Source organism: Hypanus sabinus, chromosome 3 (genome assembly GCF_030144855.1).
Source record: "Hypanus sabinus isolate sHypSab1 chromosome 3, sHypSab1.hap1, whole genome shotgun sequence".
NCBI classification, from domain to species: domain Eukaryota; kingdom Metazoa; phylum Chordata; class Chondrichthyes; order Myliobatiformes; family Dasyatidae; genus Hypanus; species Hypanus sabinus.
In genome coordinates, this window is record NC_082708.1 from 110654430 (window position 1) to 110678428 (window position 23999).

General features: G+C 40.8%; 2 protein-coding genes across 3 annotated transcripts in view; one reads left to right on the forward strand and one right to left on the reverse strand.

Annotated features, from left to right (window-relative positions):
* LOC132391574 (renal cancer differentiation gene 1 protein-like) lies at positions 1-11543 on the reverse strand. 2 transcript variants are annotated; one of them, XM_059964939.1, is made up of 3 exons: positions 11497-11543; positions 10802-10964; positions 1-1740 (listed from the first exon to the last, which is right to left on the reverse strand). In XM_059964939.1, the coding sequence occupies exons 1-3, from the start codon at positions 11526-11528 to the stop codon at positions 1585-1587; spliced, it is 351 nt and encodes a 116-aa protein (XP_059820922.1). In that variant the 5' UTR covers positions 11529-11543; the 3' UTR covers positions 1-1584. The 2 variants fall into 2 exon arrangements, with proteins under 2 accessions (XP_059820922.1, XP_059820923.1); XM_059964940.1 differs by having other exon boundaries at positions 11406-11503.
* A 52-nt stretch (positions 11544-11595) lies between these two features.
* The window catches only part of etfdh (electron transfer flavoprotein dehydrogenase), a 57191-nt gene continuing 44787 nt past the window's right edge, over positions 11596-23999 (forward strand). Inside the window, exon 1 of the mRNA XM_059964938.1 lies at positions 11596-11760. Within this exon, the coding sequence (XP_059820921.1) occupies positions 11727-11760 (34 nt within the window). The 5' untranslated portion in view covers positions 11596-11726. The remainder of the gene's footprint in view (positions 11761-23999) is intronic.

Consider the following 23999-nt stretch of genomic DNA (forward strand, 5'->3'; position numbering starts at 1 on the left):
CACGTTAAGAAAGTAGACAATTTTATTGCAAACAAAAACCCTTAAATTTTGTGGTTAAATAAACATAGCATACTAACCATTGAAACAGCTTCCTAAAATTCCAAGGGTTAAGTAACTAATTTTTACATTGCAATTAATTGTCAAGATGCAACGTTTATAGTTCAAGAATTTGACAATATTTGTATATAAAGCAAAAGCCCAAATAACATTTTTCTGAAAAAGTTCTATTGGTTAATTTAAATACACAAGATACTTAATCCAAACAAATATTCAGTGCAATAATGCATAGGATAATGTTTATAAAACTTCTACCAATAGTATCAAAAGAAACATCTTCAAGTCACAAAGGAAATTTTAAAAAGTCACAAAAAATTAGATCTGTTAAAATAGACCAAAAAAAGTAAAGGAACTAAAGATGTTGAAGACTGAGATAAAACAGAAAACTTCGTAACTATTTAATAGATCAGCCATCTGTGGAGACAGGTCAATGATTCTAACAAAAGGTCACTGAAATGTCCATTTCCTCCACCGATGTTGCTTGACCTGCAGATTATTTCCAATATTTTGCTTTACATTTTAGAAAACATGGTCATAATATGTACTGATTTTTACCTTTAATAATTCAAGTCAAAATGTCAAGCCCATTATGATTGAAAGATTTGACAATTTTAAAAAGGTTTCAATATTTAGTTTATCAAATAATTTTATAGACAACTCCCAAGAGGAACAATAATAGACAATTGCTGCTAAAAATGCACTGATCTCCATTTTGATACTTGGGCAAATAAAATGTATGGAAATGTTTGAGAATGCAATTGCCACTGTGATTGCAAATCTCAAAAAGGAAAAGATGGTTTAAATCTTAAACAGAGAAACAGTCACAGAATTCAATACACTGTTTCCCTGCACACAATTGGCTGTGAAATAGGTACTGTAACAAACAGAACACATCAAACATGTTTCTGATGACATGAAAGTAATCATTCGGATGCTAAACAACTTTAGGGCTCACTGACCATATGTTCACATTAGGCAATACAGAAATGTGAGGATCCATTTGCAGAATAATATTCATAGAAAGGTGGTTCAGCAAACCTTCAATAATTGCATTTCCAAACACTGAAGTGGACTCAAGAAAAGTCATCACAGGAAATGATGTAATGAAAATTTATCAGTCTCTACCCCACTTTTTGCTCAGATCTTTATAATCAAGTTTTAACCAAGTACAAACATAATTTAACTGTAAAGTACTATTCCTGTTCCAAACATAAATTCCCAAATTTAATTCGTCTTCCCGCCAATTCAACGATATTGAACTTAAAAGATGCAAACAAATTTTCAGTTTATTGACAAAAGGTTTATTTTGGGATCAAAGTAGTAGTGACTTACAAAAGTTATATAAAACATCCTTAAGTGCACCAAGTTTATCATCCTTCACAGCAGCATGAGATAGTAATAAAATGCAGCTTGAATTTGATTTACTGTTGATGACAGTTTCTTTGACTTTAAAAGCAATTCATCATGCTTCCATCATGAAAATTCATGTTCTTTCTTCGTGAAGGATAATATTGTGTATCTTTCTGATCAATTGCACGGTTTCAGGGATTCATATCCCTCTTTGAGAAGATCCCTCCATGCTTTCAAAAACTGTGTATTTGCTGAACATTTTGCGCTCAGGTCTTCAACTTGAGCTGAGAGTGATGATGTGATTTCCCAAACTTTAGTTAAATACAAAGCAGTCTGAAATGAAACAAAGTAATAATAGAATTTAATCTGAAAAATAGTACTTACTGTATTCTCAGCTCACACCATAATCTTTAACAACAAGCCTATAAACAAGCACTGGAATTTGAAACTTACTGCTTTAGCCATGTTTTCATAGCCTCATTAATTGCAAAAATTACATACAACAGTTAAAAAAATAAACAACTGAATTGGAAACGTCTTACAATTCTAAAGGGCTCCACTTGCATTTAGCCACTTATAACCATATAACATTTACAGCATGGAAACAGGCCATCTCAGCCCTTCCAGTCTGTGCCGAACGCTTACTTAAGAGGAAGAAAATCTTGAAATCATAGAAACATACAAAACCTACAGCACAATACAGGTCCTTTGGCCCACAAAGGTGTGCCGAACACGTCCTTAGCTTAGAACTACCTAGGCCTACCCATAGCCCTCTATTATTCTAAGCTCCATGTATCCATCCAGGAGTCTCTTCAAAGACCCTATTGTTTCCACCTCCACCACTGCTGCTGGTAGCCCATTCCATGCACACACCACTCTTTACGTAGAAAACTTAGCCCTGACTTCCCCTCTGTAACTACTTCCAAGCACCTTAAAAATATGCCCTCTCGTGCTAGCCATTTTAGCCCTGGGAAAAAGCCTCTGGCTATCCACACGATCAATGCTTCTCATTATCTTGAACACCTCTATCAGGTCACCTTTCATCCACCGTCACTCCAAGGAGAAAAGGCCGAGTTCACTCAACCTATTCTCATGAGGCATGCTCCCCAATCCAGACAACATCCTTGTAAATCTCCTCTGCACCCTTTCTATGGTTTCTACATCCTTCCTGTAGTGAGGCGACCAGAAATGAGCACAGTTCTCCAAGTGGAGTCTGACCAGGGTCCTATATAGCTGCAACATTACCTCTCTTACCCAAGCTCAATTCCACGATTGATGAAGGCCAATGTACTGTATGCCTTAACTTCAGTCACCTGCTTAGCAGCTTTGAGTGTCCTATGGACTCAAACCCCAAAAGTCCTCTAATTCCCCATACTGCCAAGAGTCTTACCATTAATACTATATTCTGTCATCATATTTGACCTACCAAAACGAACCATCTTACATTTATCTGGGATGAACTCAATCTACCACTTCTCAGCCCAGTTTTGTATCCTAACAATGTCCCACTGTCACTTCTGACAGCCTTCCACACTATCCATAACAACTCCAACCTTTGTGTCATCAGCAAATTTATTAACCCATCCCTCCACTCACTCATCCAGGTCATTTATAAAAATCACAAAGAGTAGGGGGTCCCAGAACAGATCCCTGAAGCACACCACTGGTGACCGACCTCCATGCAGAATATAACCACTCTTTGCCTTTTGTGGGCAAGCCAGTTCTGGATCCACAAAGCAATTTTCCCTTGGATCCCATGCCTCCTTACTTGCTCAATAACCCTTGTATGGGGTACCTCATCAAATGCCTTGCTAAAATCCATATATACTACATCTATGGCTCTACCTTCATCAATGTGTTTAGTCACATCCTCAAAAAATTAAATCGGGCTCGCAAGGCACGACCTGCCTTTGACAAAGACATGCTTAATATTCCTAATCATATTATGCCTCTCCAAATGTTCATAAATCCTGCCTCTCTGGATCTTCTCTATCAACATACCAACCACTGCAGTAAGACTCACTGGTCTATAATTTTCCTGGACTATCCCTACCCCCTTTCTTGAATAAGGAACCATATCTCAAACCCTCCAATCCTCCAGAACCTCTTGATGCTGCAAAGATAATCGCCAGAGGCTCAGCAATTTGCTCCCTTGCTTCCCACAGCAGCCTGGGATACATCTCACCCTGTCCTCATGACTTATCCAACTTGATGCTTTCCAAAAGCTCCAGCACATTCTCTTCCTTAATATCTACATGGTCAAGCTTTTCAGTCCACAGCAAGTCATCCCTACAATCGCCAAGATCCTTTTCCGTAATGAATACTGAAGCAAAGTATTCATTAAGTACCTCTGCTATCTCTTCTGGTTCCATAAGACTTTTCCACTGTCACACTTGATTGGTCCTATTCTCTCACATCTTATCCTCTTACTCTTCACACACTTGTAGAATCACTTGGGGTTTTCCTTAATCCTGTCTGCCAAGGCCTTCTCATGGCCCCTTCTGGCTCTCTTAATTTCATTCTTAAGCTCCTTCCTGCTAGCCTTACAATCTTCTAGATCTCTATCATTATCTAGTTTTTGGAACCTTTCGTAAGCTTTTCTTCTTGACTAGATTTACAACAGCCTTTATACATCACTGTTTCTATACCCTATCATCCTTTTCCTGTCTCATTGGAATGTACCTACTCAGAACCCCACACAAATATCCCCTGAACATTTGCCACATTTCTTTCTTACGTTTCCCTGAGAACATTTCCAATTTATGCTTCCAAGTTCCTGCCGGATAGCCTCATATTTCCCCTTACTCCAATTAAATGTTTTTCTAACTTGTCTGTTCCTATCCCTCTCCAATGCTATGGTAAAGGAGATAGAATTGTGATCACTATCTCCAAAATGCACTCCAACTGAGAGACCTGACACCCAACCAGGTTCATTTCCCAATACCAGATTGGGTACAGCCTCTCTTCTTGTAGACTTATTTACATCTTGTGTCAAGAAACCTTCCTGAACACACCTAACAAACTCCACCCCTTCTAAACCCCTCACTCTAGGGAAATGCCAATCAATATTTGGGGAATTAAAATCTCCCACAACAACCCTGTTATTAGTACTCCTTTCCAGAATCTGTCTCCCTATCCTTGATGTCCCTGTTACTATTGGGTGATCTATAAAAAACACCCAGTAGAGTTATTGACCCCTTCCTATTCCTAACTTCTACCCAGAGATCAGCAGACAACCCCTCCACGGCTTCTTCCTTTTCTGCAGCTCTGACACTATCTCTGATGAACAATGCCGCGCCTCCACCTCTTCTGCCTCCCTCCCTGTCCTTTCTGAAACATCTAACGCATGGCACTTAAAGTAGCCACTCCTTCCCCTGCACCATCCAAGTCTCTATAATGGCCACAAAACCATAGCTCCAAGTACTGATCCACGCTCTAAGCTCATCCGTTTTATTCATAATACTCCTCGCATTAAAATACACATCTCAAACCATCGATCTGAGCCCGTCCCTTCTCTATCACCTGCCTATCCTCCCTTTTGCACTGTCTCCAAGCTTTCTATATCTGTGAGCCAACCTCCCTTTCCTCCGTCACTTCAGTTCGGTCACCACCCCCCAGCAATTCAAGTTTAAACTCTCCCCAATAGCCTTTGCAAACCTCCCTGCCAGGATATTGGTCCCCCTCAGATTCAAGAACCACCTGTACTTTGTGTACAGGACACACCTGCCCAGAAGACCCAATGATCCAGAAATCTGAATCCCTGCCCCCTGCTCCAATCCCTCAGCCACTCATTTATCCTCCACCTCATTCTATTCCTATACTCACTGTCACATGGCACAGGCAGTAGTCCCGAGATTACTACCTTTGAGGTCCAACTTCTCAACTTCCTTCCTATTTCCCTGTAGTCTTTCAGGACCTCCTCCCTTTTCCTACCTATGTTGTTGGTACCAATATGTACCACAACCTCTGGTTGTTCTCCTTCCCACTTCAAGATATCGCATACACAATCAGTAACATCCCGAACCCTGGCACCTGGGAGGCAAACTACCATCCGCATTTATTTCCTGCATCCACAGAGTCGTCTGTCTGACCCCCTAACTATAGAGTCCCCTATCACTGCTGCCATCCTCATCCTTTCCCTATGCTTCTGAGCCACAGGGCCAGACTGCCAGAAGCACGACCACTGTTGCTTCCTACAGGCAGGCCATCTCCCCCAACAGTACTCAAACAGGAGTACTTATTGTTAAGGGGCACAGCCACTGGGGTACTCTCTAGCACCTGCTTCTTGCCCTTCCCTCTCCTGTTACCTACTTATCTGTCTTCCCAGGCCCTGGAGTGACTACCTGCTTATAGCTCCTCTCTATCACCTCCTTACTCTCCCTGACCAGACAAAAGTCATTGAGCTGCATCTCCAGTTCCCTAACGCGATCCCAAAGGAGCTGCAGTTCAATGTACCTGGTGCAGATGCGGCCATCCGGGAGGCGGGGAGTCTCCAGGACCTCCCATATCTGACACCGAGCACTGAAAACTGGCCTCACATACATTCTTTCTGTCTGTATTCAAAACAGATAACCTACCTCACCTTGACCCGTTATCGCCAAAGCCTTCCTACTCCCTCTACTTCTACGCCTACTCTGTAAAGCTGTGTCCTTTTAAACTCTTCCTGCTGTTCTCACTGCCTGACCTCCACACGCTTGCGCAGTCGTGCCCCATTCAAACTGCTGTAGAAATAACCACGTGTACTCTTTGGAAACTCTGGACATGCCAAGTGAGATGCCAATAAAGCCAACTCTGCTGGACTGATATGAAATCCAATGTCAGAGCCCAGTCACAATGGGATTCCCCAAGGCAGTGTAGGAGAATCTGCCTCTTGGATCCTACACAAGCTGGACCTGCCAGGCATATACACACTGGTATGATTTGAATAGGAATGCCTAACCTATAGGTTAAACGGTAAAGAGCAAGGTCAGACTTTGCTTACTTAAATTTTAATGTTTTATTTACTGGACATTTTATTATGTTTAGTCTTATTTAAGCACCTTTAACATTATTTAAGTTATTAATAGTTTTAGTTATTTCTAATTATTTGAGATATTTAAATATTGTTACAAAGCCATGGCAGATTTTGGCAGTAAGGAAGGCTCTACCATACACAGTCTTTTACCCTGTTAAAGGACATCTGGGCATCCTTGTTGTGAGCAAGGCAACAAGGCAGCATGTTCACCTCGCTGCATTCCTGCCAAGTGTGTGTAAATAGCAGTAACAGATGGTGAGCTGGTCAATTCCAGCTTGATTTGGCACTATATTACCATGGCTTGTGCCTTTATTCTGTATAGGTGAGCTGCAGTAAGAAATTCATACCCGACTACACTATTAAGCTACTGACTTCACAAGAAAGCTTCCTGAGAAACAAGATACAGGCCGCCAAGAATATCAATGCTTTTGGACACTTTTTAGTTATTCTCAAGAAGATGATTTCAAGCTGCTTTCATAAATTGATGCAGTTTCTATGCAGAAGATGCTCTGACTGTGATTGGACAAGGAAAGATATCAGACATCCCACCCTGCAAAAACTCATTTCAGGGAGGTAGCACCACCACCCCCACCTCCCACAACCCCATATCCACCCCCCCCCCCCCGGCAACCTCCATACACGTCAACCTGTATGTATACAGGACATTTGATTGTGAAAAACACAACTATTTGATCACATATTGAAACTATTTACATATATACACATACATATTATATATATTTGTTGAGTATTTTGTTGGCAGTCTCAATGCAAATAGCTTTTCTATTTCTTTTGGAAACTTTCCTTGTACTGTGATGTGGCTTGCTTGGCAGATTTGAGCATTTTACAGGAGGTCTCAACCTCATAGCAGTCTGTTAATAAATTTGTTAATTTTGCAAGACATCAGATTCACAAGTGTTTTGTGAGACAGCCAACTTCTGAATTCTGTCTTAATGTGACGCACTATGCTGAATGCCCTTTCTGCAACACAATTAGAATTTGGCAGCACCAAAAGCAGCTTCATCAACTGGCAGAGCTCTTTGAATCTCAACTGCCCTGTGCTGACAGATTTTACTTTGGACAGCTTCCCCCAGAACTCGTCATCGAGCAAACTTTTGTAGTTTGGCACCAGTCCTTCAAGGTTAGTTGAGATGTAACGCAGGATTCCAAGTGGAGCTGTTCTCTTGCATCTACCTTGATTGCATTTGGAAATCTCTCTGCCAAAGTCAAAATGTGCTCTGGATTCACCTCATCTTGGTTCCCTGTATTGACTACTGACCCCTATTAGGCAGGGGTACACTTTGGTGTAGTTTGGGGTGAATTACGTTTTATATTTTCTTTTTTTGGAACACTCTGCCATAGGACATTAAACTGAACTGAAGGACAATGGAAGAGACTGTAAAGCCCGCCCACAAAGAACACTGATAGGTCTACTTAGGTCAAAGAGAGACCAATCAGGATTCATATTCATTCTCTCTCTCTCTCTCTCTCTCTCTCTCCCCCCTCCCCCACCCCGCTCTAAAGAAAAATCAAATTCCGGGATATTGTACATAATTTGCGGGCGTCAGGGAGCCGCTATCAATTTGCGGGAGACTCCCGGAACTTCCAGGAGAGGTGGGATGTCTGAGATGTTCTTTATGTGACTGGGAGTGAAATTTAAAGATATTCTAATGCAATTGCTGCTCTAGTCATTCCAGGCAGTTATTGCTGGAGAAGTCAGAGGCAGGAATATTGGACGGGGAAATTCACCTCCTAGGAAGGAAGTAGTGGGAGTTTAGGGGTGGTGTTGTGCTGTGGAAAGGTATGGCAGCTCCAACCACTGTCAGAGGGGAAGGTATAGTTGAGCCCACTGGAATGGGAGGGCTTGGGGGCTGCAGCTGACCCCGGGAGTAGGAAGGTGGCGGGGTGCAGTCGTCCTCTGGAAGGAGTTTACATTAAGCTCTGGAAGAGAATGGAGGAGTTGTAGCCGGCTCTAAAGGGAGTGGGTTCTGGGAGGAGATGGGGTGGGGTGGGGAAGGAGAGGTTTCAGCCAGCTCTGGAAGAGAATGGAGGAGTTGTAGCCGGCTCTAAAGGAGATGGGGAAGGACGCCGGATGCTTACAGCCGGCTTCGGGAAAGGAGAGGTTTCAGCTAGCTCTGGAAGAGAATGGAGGAGTTGTAGCCGGCTCTAAAGGGAGTGGGTTCTGGGAGGAGATGGGGTGGGGTGGGGTGGGGAAGGAGAGGTTTCAGCCAGCTCTGGAAGAGAATGGAGGAGTTGTAGCCGGCTCTAAAGGGAGTGGGTTCTGGGAGGAGATGGGATGGGGTGGGGAAGGAGAGGTTTCAGCCAGCTCTGGAAGAGAATGGAGGAGTTGCAGCCGGCTCTAAAGGGAGTGGGTTCTGGGAGGAGATGGGGTGGGGTGGGGAAGGAGAGGTTTCAGCCAGCTCTGGAAGAGAATGGAGGAGTTGTAGCCGGCTCTAAAGGGTGTGGGTTCTGGGAGGAGATGGGGTGGGGTGGGGTGGGGTGGGGTGGGGAAGGAGAGGTTTCAGCCAGCTCTGGAAGTGAATGGAGGAGTTGTAGCCGGCTCTAAAGGGAGTGGGTTCTGGGAGGAGATGGGGTGGGGTGGGGAAGGAGAGGTTTCAGCCAGCTCTGGAAGAGAATGGAGGAGTTGTAGCCGGCTCTAAAGGGAGTGGGTTCTGGGAGGAGATGGGGTGGGGTGGGGTGGGGAAGGAGAGGTTTCAGCCAGCTCTGGAAGAGAATGGAGGAGTTGTAGCCGGCTCTAAAGGGAGTGGGTTCTGGGAGGAGATGGGGTGGGGTGGGGTGCGGAAGGAGAGGTTTCAGCCAGCTCTGGAAGAGAATGGAGGAGTTGTAGCCGGCTCTAAAGGGTGTGGGTTCTGGGAGGAGATGGGATGGGGTGCGGAAGGAGAGGTTTCAGCCAGCTCTAGAAGAGAATGGAGGAGTTGTAGCCGGCTCTAAAGGGTGTGGGTTCTGGGAGGAGATGGGGTGGGGTGGGGTGGGGAAGGAGAGGTTTCGGCCAGCTCTGGAAGAGAATGGAGGAGTTGTAGCCGGCTCTAAAGGGAGTGGGTTCTGGGAGGAGATGGGGTGGGGTGCGGAAGGAGAGGTTTCAGCCAGCTCTGTAAGAGAATGGAGGAGTTGTAGCCGGCTCTAAAGGGTGTGGGTTCTGGGAGGAGATGGGGTGGGGTGGGGTGGGGAAGGAGAGGTTTCAGCCAGCTCTGGAAGAGAATGGAGGAGTTGTAGCCGGCTCTAAAGGGTGTGGGTTCTGGGAGGAGATGGGGTGGGGTGCGGAAGGAGAGGTTTCAGCCAGCTCTGGAAGAGAATGGAGGAGTTGTAGCCGGCTCTAAAGGGTGTGGGTTCTGGGAGGAGATGGGGTGGGGTGGGGTGGGGAAGGAGAGGTTTCAGCCAGCTCTGGAAGAGAATGGAGGAGTTGTAGCCGGCTCTAAAGGGAGGGGGTTCTGGGAGGAGATGGGGTGGGGTGCGGAAGGAGAGGTTTCAGCCAGCTCTGGAAGAGAATGGAGGAGTTGTAGCCGGCTCTAAAGGGTGTGGGTTCTGGGAGGAGATGGGGTGGAGTGGGGTGGGGAAGGAGAGGTTTCAGCCAGCTCTGGAAGAGAATGGAGGAGTTGTAGCCGGCTCTAAAGGGAGTGGGTTCTGGGAGGAGATGGGGTGGGGTGGGGAAGGAGAGGTTTCAGCCAGCTCTGGAAGAGAATGGAGGAGTTGTAGCCGGCTCTAAAGGGTGTGGGTTCTGGGAGGAGATGGGGTGGAGTGGGGTGGGGAAGGAGAGGTTTCAGCCAGCTCTGGAAGAGAATGGAGGAGTTGTAGCCGGCTCTAAAGGGTGTGGGTTCTGGGAGGAGATGGGATGGGGTGCGGAAGGAGAGGTTTCAGCCAGCTCTAGAAGAGAATGGAGGAGTTGTAGCCGGCTCTAAAGGGTGTGGGTTCTGGGAGGAGATGGGGTGGGGTGCGGAAGGAGAGGTTTCAGCCAGCTCTGGAAGAGAATGGAGGAGTTGTAGCCGGCTCTAAAGGGTGTGGGTTCTGGGAGGAGATGGGGTGGGGTGCGGAAGGAGAGGTTTCAGCCAGCTCTGGAAGAGAATGGAGGAGTTGTAGCCGGCTCTAAAGGGTGTGGGTTCTGGGAGGAGATGGGGTGGGGTGGGGTGGGGAAGGAGAGGTTTCAGCCAGCTCTGGAAGAGAATGGAGGAGTTGTAGCCGGCTCTAAAGGGTGTGGGTTCTGGGAGGAGATGGGGTGGGGTGGGGAAGGAGAGGTTTCAGCCAGCTCTGGAAGAGAATGGAGGAGTTGTAGCCGGCTCTAAAGGGTGTGGGTTCTGGGAGGAGATGGGGTGGGGTGCGGAAGGAGAGGTTTCAGCCAGCCAGTCCCCGCTAATCGCCGCCTACCTGGTCGATCTGCAGCTCGAGCTCCTGCAGCTGTCGCGCGCCCGCCGCCCCATCACTCGCGCCGCGGTTTGACAGCGACATCCTCTCCCGCGCGCACTCCGCCACAGCAACCGTCAAATCGCGCGCCGAACAAAGACCCCGCCTGGCCAGTCCCGTCCCGTGCCTGCGTGGAAGCAGGAATAGACGCTGATTGTTAATCCACACCAAACGATCATCAGACAGACGAACGACTTTAGTCGGTGATTATTTATCCTCAATTTAAAACAGGGGCTCAGATCAAGTTAAAATCATCTCCCTTTCGGGCAATTTGCGAAGTCACATGACACTTCCAGCCATTTAATTCCTATGTGTAAAGGCTGTACTCAATTTGCCCAGTGACTTTTTCAAAAGATTATATTAATAAAAGCAGTTTTAACAAACTTTCGAGATTCTTTAATGAGATAATTATTAAATTAAACAACACCCAGTCAAACAGGCGGGAATTCAAACACAGACGTGGGAATGAGACGCAGAGAACGACAAACACTGTACAAAAATCATAAACACGAGAAACTCTGGAAATCCAAAGCAACGCACACAAAATGCTACGGGGAAAAATACATACATAAAAGTTACTGTGAACAGGGGCAAATCTGTTGAAGCCGCTAACTGTATTAATATGGTAAAGGCCCGGCGTCAACCGAGATAATTATTACCTATTGGAGACGGCCCAGGAGCCAATGGGCATGCGCAGTCCGTATGCCTACTGGTTGGACTACATTTCTCAGAGTGCATTGGGAAAGCTGGCGCAGGCGTACTAGGTGGTTCTAGTGGGGCCCATTGGGTTTGGCAACGAGAAAGACGAGGTTGAGCAGTCGGCAGTGCGTTGTTGGTCAGCGAGAGAGGTGAATTGTGGTGTTGTCAGTTGGTAATAGGAGTCTCTAGGATGTGGTTTGCAGCTTACAGGTTTACAACGCGAGGTGAGTAACAGTTTCTTCACTCTCTCAGATGAAAACAAAGATCGGCCTCTGGACAGCAAAGACACACAATTGACAATGAATCATTGCTTCTTTTAAAGAGCCATCGAAGCTCGTTGTGGTCGGTACAAAAAAAACTTAACCGGTTCATAAAGAGAGTAAAAATCGAGAGTGAAGTCTCAAAATATGGGAGCCTTTTGGTGACTGCCCTGTCCTTTTCTTGCTGTACTTGCGAATACCAGATAGCGAGGCAATGTCAATAATATGTATACATACATAAAAAAGGACAATCTTACTTTTTTGCACAACGTGCTTTAGCTGTGGCTTTGCAATAATCCTATGGATTAAAAGTTACAAAGAAACGTGTATCTGAACAACAACATTTTAACGTCTACCTGTTTACAGATTATTCTGTTACGCGTGTACACGTTGTGTAATATGTGGAAGCCCATGTTGGGAGTGTGTCAAAGGTTAATGATACAACCAGAATTATCAGCTACAAAGTTTCCAGTTAAAGTTGAGTACGTACTTGTGTGTGCTTTGACTCACCACCAAGTTCAAGAATGATTAAAATGTTTTTATTGATCTGAATTTTAATCAAACGTTTATATGTAATTCCATAGTTGAGTGTTATCTTGCCTTATCTGCACTGAGGTGTTACAAAATGAGGATCGAGGAAAGGACACTGTCCACACCCTAACTGTTAGAATCTTATTAAAGTATGTAAGCATAACATTGTAATCAGATTGAGGTTTAATATCACCAGCATTTGTCATGAGATTTGTTGATTCACGACAGTCGCAGCAGGACAGTGCAATGTATAATAACAAAAAACTGAATTGCTCTTGTGTGTGTACATAGTGGAAAAAGGTAGTGATGTTGTGTTCATGGGTTCAATATCCACTCAGAAGTTGGATGGAGAGGGGAAGAAGCTGTTCCTGAATCACTGAGTGTGTGCCTTCAGGATTCTGTACCTCCTTCCTGGTCGTAAACAAGGCATGACGTGGGTGATGGGGATCCTTAGTGATAGATACTGCCTTTTTGAGGTAGCGCTCCTTGAAGATGTCCTGGATATTACAGAGGCTGCTGCCCATGATGGAGCTGACTGAGTTTATAACTCTGCAGTAGCCGCCACATGCCAGACAGTGATGTAACCATATAACCATATAACAATCACAGCACGGAAACAGGCCATCTCGGCCCTCCTAGTCCATGCCGAACTCTTAATCTCACCTAGTCCCACCTACCCGCACTCAGTCCATAACCCTCCACTCCTTTCCTGTCCATATACCTATCCAATTTTACCTTAAATGACACAACTGAACTGGCCTCTACTGCTTCTACAGGAAGCTCATTCCACACAGCTATCACTCTCTGAGTAAAGAAATATCGCCTCGTGTTTCCCTTAAACTTCTGCCCCCTAACTCTCAAATCATGTCCTCTCGTTTGAATCTCCCCTACTCTCAATGGAAACAGCCTATTCACATAAACTCTATCTATCCCTCTCAAAATTTTAAATACCTCAATCAAATCCCCCCTCAACCTTCTACGCTCCAATGAATACAGACCTAACTTGTTCAACCTTTCTCTGTAACTTAAGTGCTGAAACCCAGGTAACATCCTAGTAAATCATCTCTGCACTCTCTAATTTATTGATATCTTTCCTATAATTCGGTGACCAGAACTGCACACAATATTCTAAATTTGGCCTTACCAATGCCTTGTACAATTTTAACATTACATCCCAACTTCTGTACTCAATGCTCTGATTTATAAAGGCCAGCATTCCAAAAGCCTTCTTCACCACCCTATCTACATGAGACTCCACCTTCAGGGAACATTGCACTGTTATTCCTAGATCTCTCTGTTCCACTGCATTCCTCAATGCCCTACCATTTACCCTGTATGTTCTATTTGGATTATTCCTGCCAAAATGTAGAACCTCACTCTTCTCAACATTAAACTCCATCTGCCAACGTTCAGCCCATTCTTCTAACCGGCATAAATCTCCCTGCAAGCTTTGAAAACCCACCTCTTATCCACAACACCTCCTACCTTAGTATCATCGGCATACTTATTAATCCAATTTACCACCCCATCATCCAGATCATTTATGTATATTACAAACAACATTGGGCCCAAAACAGATCCCTGAGGCACCCCGCTAGTCACCGGCCTCCATCCCGATAAACAATTATCCACCACTACTCTCTGGCATCTCCCATCTAGCCACTGTTGAATCCATTTTATTACACCACCATTAATACCTAATGACTGAACCTTCTTAACTAACCTTCTATGTGGAACTTTGTCAAAGGCTTTGCTGAAGTCCATATAGACTACATCCACTGCCTTACCCTCATCAACATTCCTCGTAACTTCTTCAAAAAATTCAATAAGGTTTGTCAAACATGACCTTCCACGCACAAATCCATGCTGGCTACTCCTAATCAGATCCTGTCTATCCAGATAATTATTAATACTATCTCTATGAATACTTTCCATTAATTTACCCACCACTGATGTCAAACTGACAGGTCTATAATTGCTAGGCTTACTTCTAGAACCCTTTTTAAACAATGGAACCACATGAGCAATACGCCAATCCTCCAGCACAATCCCCGTTTCTTTTTTTTTTAATAATTTTTTATTGCATTTTTAAATGATTACAAAGTATGAAAAAAAACAATGTATATAACCCATACCCCCTCCCCTTAACCCCTCCCCCCTAACTGCCCCTTAGAAAAAAAAAGAAAGAAAGAAAGAAAGAAAGAAAGAATGCCTGGTGGTTGGAAGATCTCCACATGCTCCATGGAGTTCGAAATAATTTTAATATGTATATTTATTTCTTTCCCCTAATAACCAATTGTTTCATCTTAAAAGCATCTATATATTTAATCCTGTCTTTTGTAAATAAGGGCTCCAAATTTTCAAAAATGTTTCATATTTATCTCTTAAATTATAAGTAATTTTTTCTAATGGAATACAACCATAGATTTCTTTCTTCCAAGAATCTATACTTAAATGTGAATCCGATTTCCAAGTAACTGCAATAGCTTTTTTGGCTACTGCCAGTGCAATTTTTATAAATTCTTTCTGATACTTATTTAGTTTGAGTTTCGGTTTTATCCCTTCAATATCACCTAGTAAAAATAATATTGGATTATGAGGAAATTGTGTTCCTGTAATTTGTTCCAGTAAAAGTCTTAAATTTGTCCAAAAAGGTTGAATTTTAGAGCAAGACCATGTCGAATGTAAAAAAGTACCAGTTTCCTGGTTACATCGGAAACACTGATCCGATAAATTTGGATTAAATTTTTTTATTTTTTGTGGTGTAATATATAATTGATGTAGAAAATTATACTGCACTAATCTTAACCGAACATTTATTGTATTTGTCATACTGTCAAGGCATAGTCTTGACCAATTTGTTTCTTCAATTTTAATATTCAAATCACTTTCCCATTTTTGTCTTGACTTATGGACTCCTTGCTTAATTACCTGTCTTTGAATCAAATTATACATGCAAGATACAAATTTTTTGATATTTCCTTTTTGAATTAAAATTTCTATTTCATTAGATTTCGGCAATAACATTGTTTGACCTAATTTTTCTCTTAAATAAGCCCTTAATTGAAAGTAACAAAATAAAGTGTTGTTTGATATTTTATATTTATTCTTTAATTGTTCAAATGACATTAATATACCTCCTTCAAAACAATTCCCTATATATCTAATCCCATTTTGAATCCAATTATATAAAAGTTGATTGTCCATTGTAAAAGGAATAAGTCTATTTTGAATTAAAGATCTCTTTGCTAATAAAGATTTTTTTATCTCATCATCAACATTTATCTTATTCCATAAATCAATCAAATGTTTTAATATAGGAGATTCTTTCTTTTCCCGTATCCATTTAGATTCCCATTTGTATATAAAATCTTCTGGTACATTTTCTCCTATTTTATCTAATTCTATTCTAATCCATGCCGGTTTATCTTTCTCGAAAAAAGATGCAATAAATCTAAGTTGATTTGCTTTATAATAATTCTTAAAATTTGGAAGTTGTAATCCTCCTAGATCAAATTTCCATGTCAATTTTTCCAACGATATTCTGGACATCTTACCTTTCCAGAGGAATTTCCTCAAATATTTATTTAACTCTTGAAAAAACTTCTGAGGTAATTGTATTGGTAATGATTGAAATAAATATTGTAATCTAGGGAATATATTCATTTTTATAGTATTTACTCTACCTACTAATGTTATTGGTAGTGCCATCCATTTTTCAAGATCTTCCTGAATTTTTTTCAAAAGTGGTAAGTAATTTAATTTGTATAAGTTTTTTATATCATTATCAACTCTTATACCTAAATATTTTATACCATTTACTGGCCATCTAAATTGAGTTATTAATCGACATTGATTATAATCTCCTTTAGTAAGAGGCAAAATTTCACTTTTATCCCAATTTATTTTATAACCCGATATTTTCCCATATTCTTCTAATCTATAAGATAATTTGCGTAGTGAATGTAATGGATCTGTTAAATAAATTAGAACATCATCAGCAAATAAGTTAATCTTGTATTCTTCCTGATTAACTCTGAAACCCTTAATATCTGGGTCCATTCTAATTAATTCAGCTAATGGTTCTATTGCCAACACAAACAAAGCAGGTGATAGTGGGCAACCTTGCCGAGTTGATCTTGTTAACTGAAATGATGTTGAAATTTGACCATTTGTCACTACTTTAGCTTTGGGATTAGTATTTAAGGTTTTAATCCATTTTATAAATGATGTTCCTAGTCCATATTTTTCCAATACCTTAAATAAAAAATCCCATTCCAATCTATCAAATGCTTTCTCTGCATCTAAAGCAACCGCCACACTCATTTCCTCCCTCTTTTGTGCTAAATGGATTATACTAAATAACCGAGTTACATTATCTGCCGATTGTCTATTTTTGATAAATCCTGTTTGATCCATATGCACTAATTTTGGTAAGCATTTAGATAATCTATTAGATAAGATTTTTGCTATTATTTTATAATCAGTGTTTAATAAAGAAATAGGTCTATATGATGCTGGTTTTAAAAGGTCTCTATCTTTTTTTGGCAATACTATTAAAATAGCTGTTGAAAAAGATTCTGGAAGTTTATGCGTTCTTTCCGCCTGATATATTAACTCCATAAAAGGAGGAATTAATAAATCTTTAAACTTTTTATAAAATTCAGGTGGAAAACCATCTTCTCCTGGAGATTTATTACTTTGAAGTGATCCCAAAGCTTCTTCAACTTCTTTCACTGTAAAAGACATACCTAATCCCTTCTGTTCTTCTGTATTTAATTTTGGAAGAGTTATTTGTGATAAAAATTCTTCTATCTTAACATCGTCATTCTTTGATTCTGATTTATACAACTCAGAATAAAAATTCTTAAAAGCCTCATTAATTTCTAGAGGTTTATAAGTAATTTCATTCACTTTTGTTCGAATTGCATTTATTGTTTTAGAAATCTGGTCTGTTTTTAACTGCCATGCAAGAACTTTATGTGATCTTTCACCTAATTCATAATATCTCTGTTTAGTTCTCATAATTGCTTTTTCTGTTCGATATGTCTGGAGTGTATTATATTTTAACTTCTTATTAATAAGTTGTCTTCGTTTTTCTTCTGTCATGTTTCTTTGAGATTCTTTTTCTAATTTTATAATCTCCTTTTCCAATTGATCTATTTCTATCATATATTCCTTCTTAATTTTAGAAGTATAACTTATTATCTGACCTCTCAAATATGCTTTCATTGCTTCCCACAATATAAATTTATCATCAACTGAATGTAAATTTGTATCTAAAAAGAACTGAATCTGTTTTTTCATAAAATCACAAAAATCTTGACGTTTTAGTAAAATTGAATTAAATCTCCATCTATAAATTGATTCCTCTTTATCTGTCATTATCATTGTCATTATTAAAGGAGAGTGATCAGACAATATTCTTGCTTTATATTCCATGTTTTTCACTCTATCTTGAATATTTGTTGATAACAGGAAAAAATCTATCCTTGAATATGTTTTATGTCTATTTGAATGAAATGAATAATCCCTTTCTTTTGGATTGATTCTTCTCCATATATCAATCAAATTTAGATCTTTCATCAATGATAGAGTTAATTTTGCTACTTTTGATTTTGTAATAGCCTTTGTTGATCTATCTAAAACTGGATCTAAACAAAAATTAAAATCTCCACCTATTAATATTTTATCATGTGCATTAGCCAAATTCAAAAAAACCTCCTGTATAAATTTTACATCATTTTCATTTGGTGCATAAATATTCATAAGAGTCCATAGTTCTGAAAAAATTTGACAATGTATAATTAAATATCTTCCTGCCGAATCAATTAATACATTTTGTATTTTAATTGGTAAATTTTTATTAACCAAAATTGCAACTCCTCTTGCCTTTGAGTTAAATGAAGCTGCAATAACATTTCCAACCCAGTCTCTTTTTAATTTCTGATGTTCTATATCCGTTAAATGAGTTTCTTGTAAGAAAGCTATATCTATTTTCATTTTTTTAATGTATGTTAAAATTCTTTTTCTTTTTATTGGTCCATTAAGCCCATTAACATTAAAACTTAAAAAATTCAATAAATTAGTCATTATTTTTATTTATGTTACTCCAATCTATAATAATACCTAATCTTTCAACTCTCATTATATCCTGGGAAATCTTTTTAGAAGTCTCCATGTTGCTATGTGTGTCCCCACCAATCATCCAGGCAAAAGAATAGAAGAAAAATAGAAAATAAAGAAAAAAACAAAATACCCCCCTACTAATGTTGTGAAAAAAAAGAAACACAACATTACCCCCCTCTATTGTACGGGTCATGGCAATCGCCATGATTACACACGTGAATCCCGTAGTAACCGATTCAAAGCTCCCCAGCCCCCCCGCAACATGAAAGATATATATATATAAAAAAAAACATACCATTCTCAATTAATATTTCTAAAATATTACTTTTTTCCCTTATATCGTCCTTAAATGTCCATCAGTTCCATTTACTTTCTCTGTCTTCGTCTTTAACCATTACATTTAGAAATCTCCGCTTTTAATCAACGAATAGATGGAAGTCTTTGTGCAAACACCTCCGCATCTTGATAGTCAGAAAAAAATCTTTTTCCTTCCTCCAAAAAAATTATCAGTGTTGCTGGATGACGCATTGAAAACTTATAACCTTTTTCCCACAAAACCTTTTTAGCTGGGTTAAATTCTTTCTTTCTCTTCAAAAGGTTATAACTTATATCAGGATAAAAAAGAACTGGTTTCTCAGCTATCATCAACGGACCTTTTCTTCTTTTAGCACCCTGGGCAGCCGCCCTCAAAATCTTTTCTTTATCCTGGTATCTTAAACATCTTATCAAAATTGATCGCGGATTTTGATCATCTTGAGATCTTGGTCTTAAAGCTCTGTGCACCCTTTCAATCTCAATTAAAGGTTCTTCTCCCATTTCCAATTTTTCAGGAATCCATTTTTGAAAAAAATTTATTGGGTCTTCTCCTTCGGTACCTTCTTTGAGTCCAACAATTTTAATATTGTTGCGTCTACTAAAATTTTCAAGTTTATCAATTTTTCCCACGAGTTGTTTTCTTTCTGATGTCCAGGCGTCATTATCATCTTCCATCTTCTTCATTCTTCCCTCCATATCTTCCGTTCTGACGTCCAAATCTATAATTTTCTTTTCCATTTTTTCCTGTTTCTTTGTCATTTTATCAAACATAGCCTCCATGTTTGTTATTTTTTGTGTCATTACTTTTTGGTTACTTTTAATTACTTTTAATGCATTTAATTTTTCTAATTTATGCATTATTTGCCTCAAAGTTTTTTTTGTACTTTCAGAGGAACTTTCATCTTCTCCATCTTCATCTGATTTTTCCAGAGAGTCCGTCTCTCTCTCAGACTCACTTTCACTGTCGGTTTCAGTCGTTGCTGGGATTTGTAGTTCTGGTTGTTCTCTTTTGCGCATGCTCGTTCCTTTACGCTTGCGCAGTTCTCGTTGATCTTTCCCTTTAGAAATGGCCGATGCTGCCGCAGTCTCCTTTTCTGTTTCACCGGTGGTGTGTTGTACCTGAGTCCGCGGTTCTTCGGTAGAAGTAGGCCTTGATTCTGTTCCGACTTGAGCGGTCTTCGCGGTAGCAGTTTTCTTCGTCCTCTGTTTATGAGGCATAGCTTAAAACAATCCGGAATAGTTTATAAGTAACCTTAAAAAAGTATTAATTAACTTTTCTTCACTTAGACATTGATTTATTAACTTTTTTACGGGAGGGCTGGATTCCAACGTCTCGATCCTACGTCATCACGTGACGTCCCCCACAATCCCCGTTTCTAATGACATCTTAAAGATCTCCGTCAGAGCTCCTGCTATTTCTACACAAGCTTCCCTCAAGGTCCTGGGGAATATCCTGTCAGGACCCGGAGATTTATCCACTTTTAAATTTCTTAAAAGCGCCAGTACTTCCACCTCTTTAATTGCCATAAGTTCCATAACTTCCTTACTTGTTTCCCACACCTTACACAATTCAATATCCTTCTCCTTAGTGAATACCGAAGAGAAGAAATCGTTCAAAATCTCTCCCATCTCCCTCGGCCCCACACACAGCTGACCACTCTGATTCTCTAAGGGGCCAATTTTATCCCTCACTATCCTCTTGCTTTTAATATAACTAGAAACCTTTCAGGTTTACTTTCACCTTATTTGCCAAACCAACCTCGTATCTTCTTTTAGCTTTTCTAATCTCTTTCTTAAGATTCCTTTTACATTCTTTATATTCCTCGAGCAATTCCTTTACTCCATGCTGCCTATATCTATTGTAGACATCCCTCTTTTTCCGAACAAAATTTCTAATATCCCTTGAAAACCATGGTGCTTTCAAACCTTTAACCTTTCCTTTCAACCTAACAGGAACATAAAGATTCTGTACCCTCATAATTTCACCCTTAAATGACCTCCATTTCTCTATTACATCCTTCCCATAAAACAACTTGACCCAATCCACTCTCTCTAAATCCCTTCGCATCTCCTCAAAGTTAGCCTTTCTCCAATCAAAAATCTCAACTCTAGGTCCTGTCCTGTCCTTCTCCATAATTATATTGAAGCTAATGCTATTGTGATCACTGGACCCGAAGTGCTCCCCAACACATACATCTGTCAGCTGACCTATCGCATTCCCTAACAGGAGATCCAACACTGCCCCATCTCTAGTCGGTACTTCTATGTATTGTTGCAAAAAACTATCCTGCACACATTTCACAAACTCTAAACCATCCAGCCCTTTTACAGAATGAGCTTCCCAGTCTACGTGTGGAAAATTAAAATCTCCCACAATCACCACCTTGTGTTTACTACAAATATCTGCTATCTCCTTACACATTTGCTCTTCCAACTCACGCTCCCCATTAGGTGGCCTATAATACACTCCTATCAGTGTTACTACACCCTTCCCATTCCTCAATTCCATCCAAATAGCCTCCCTAGAGGAGCTCTCTAATCTATCCTTCCAAAGCACTGCCATAAGATTTTCTCGGACAAGCAATACAACACCTCCTCCTCTGGCCCCTCCTACTCTATCACACCTGAAGCAATTAACATGTAGCCAGTTAAAATGCTCTCCGTGCTACATCTGTAGAAATTTACTTGCATTCTTGGTGATGTACCAAATCTCCTCAAACTATTTATGAAATATAGCCGTTGTCATGCCTTCTTTGTAGCTGCTTCAATGTTTTGGGTCCAGGATAGATCTTTAGAGATATTGATAGGCAGGAACCTGAAGTTCCTCACTCCTTCTTCAAAGCCAAGCTGACTATTCCTAATCATATTATGCCGTCCAAATGTTCATAAATCCTGCCTCTCAGGATCTTCTCCACCAATTTACCAACCACTGAAGTAAGACTTACTGGTCTATAATTTCCTGGGCTATCCCTACTCTCTTTCTTGAATAAGGGAACAACATCCACAACCCTCCAATCCTTTGGAACCTCTCTCGTCCTCATTGTCAAGTCAGAGTTTTTTTTTCAACATGTGCAGCTTCCCCACTTGAAAGAGTTGAATTTGCCTACCCGAAGGTTTTTAACCGGATTCCACTTAATGACCAAAAGACTTTTCCTTTTTTTTCCTTTTTATTTTTTGCAAGTGTGGCAGTTTGATAGTTCCGTTAGTTATTAGTCAATAGTCATAAGTTATAACTAATCAGTCATAAGTCAGTCATAAGGTTAAGTCATTAGTCATAAGCCATTAGGTTGCCTAATGGCTGCCTCTTCTCGGACTTCGTAGACGAACTCGGACCTGCACCTCCAATAGACAGTTATGGCCTCCAACCGTTATGGTTCCAAACTGGACAAACTCTCTCGAATGTTGTCGAGCACTTCTTAAGCCTCACGCCGTTTCTCCGAGAAGTGCCGCGATGATCCCGTGGTGAAGTTAGCACTTACCCAAACACAGTGACAACAGTGCTCTTTGCCATGAAACAGTCTCGTATTTAAAGTTCACTATCTTACCGCGGTTTCCATCACTGTTCTCGGACTGCCACTCTGACGCTGCGGGGTCCGCCCAAATGTCCCAGGCAGTAGGTTCCGTCTGGTCTATCAGTAAATTCTTGCTCTTACTTTTAAATTTTATTTTCTTTTGCCTCTAGGTCCAATACCTTCTAGAAACTCAAGTTCGACTTGACACTCATTGATGATGCAAAGATAATCGCCAGAGGTTCATCAATCTCCTCCCTTGTTTCCCACAGTAGCCAGGGGTACATTTTGTTGGGTTCCAGTGATTTATCCAACTTGATGCTTTCCAAAAGTTCCAGCACATCTTCTTTCTTAATATCTACATGCTCAAGCTTTTCAGTCCACTGTAAGTCATCCCTACAATCGCCAAGATCCTTTTTCATAGTGAATACTGAAGCAAAGTACTCATTAAGCACCTCTGCTATCTCCTCCGGTTTCATACACACTATTCCACTGTCGCACTTGATTGGTCCTATTCTCTCACGTAATTCTCAAGTACCTAATTGGTGCAAGAGAGACGACTTGCTTTAACAAGCAGGAGTAAAGTGTACACTGAATGCACATGGCTTTTTTCAATCACACCAAATAATTTGATTATGTTCATTAAGTGAACCATGGCACACTCTTCTCAAATTCAACTGCTGACAGAAATTCTTCTACATTTTATGCTCGCTCCATGATGTCACTCAAGCCATGATATTGACCAGTGATCTGCAGTAGAACTATGCTCAATGGAAATGTGTGTCAAAGAAGACTGCATCATTGCCCAAACACAGCTGTCTTTTTTGATACAATGTTGCGTGTTATCTCTTCAGTTAATCATCAAAAGCAATGGGAAGCTACTCAGCCTAAGAGGATCAAAGATATCCAATAGTTAGATATAGTACATAAACAATCCTTGTGTTTGCACATGCTCTAAGCCATTATTGACTCTTTCACTGAAGTTTTAAAGTTGATAGGCCTCAGTCAAGATCTGTAACGAGAAAGTGGTCTATCAGCCTCCCACTACAGTACCACATTGTACTCTGACAATGAAGGCTAATGCTCAGGGTCTGAACAGAAAAGTGATAACTTTCAGTATGCTGGGAGCCACTTCTCAGCAAGTGAAGGTTCTCACCATTATCTTTAAAGTGCTGTTGGTCAATGGACAAAGGAATTTTTGAAGATGAAGACGTCAAATCTGTCACAGAACTCATGGTCCACTGGACAGCAGAGATTTCTACCCACATGCTCTGAGATGACCTGTCACAGGCATCTCAAGACACTTGGAAAAGCAGTGCAAATGTTCTTTTTGCTAAGTTCTCTAGGTTCACTGAAGTGTTTTAAGCCTAGTCATATTCATTTGGCTACTTTGGACATGCTGCATTTCACATGTCCCACAACAGACTCCCAAAGTAGGTGCCTTATTTTGAGAACATCCTGCCCTGTTGAAGGGTCTCAGCTTGAAACGTTGACTGTTCATTCCCCACTGCCCCCCCCCCATAGATGCTGCTTGATCTGCTGAGTTCCTCCAGCAGTTTTTGTGTGTTCCTCAAGACATCTGCAGAATCTTTTGTGTGTCCTAATCTAAGATAGGTCTGGGAAAGAAATTATCAGGTAGAGTAGACAGACAAAGAGGTCCAAAGGTATGCATGAAATTTCCTTGAAGAAATCTAACATCCCCACCAACTCCTGAGAAGC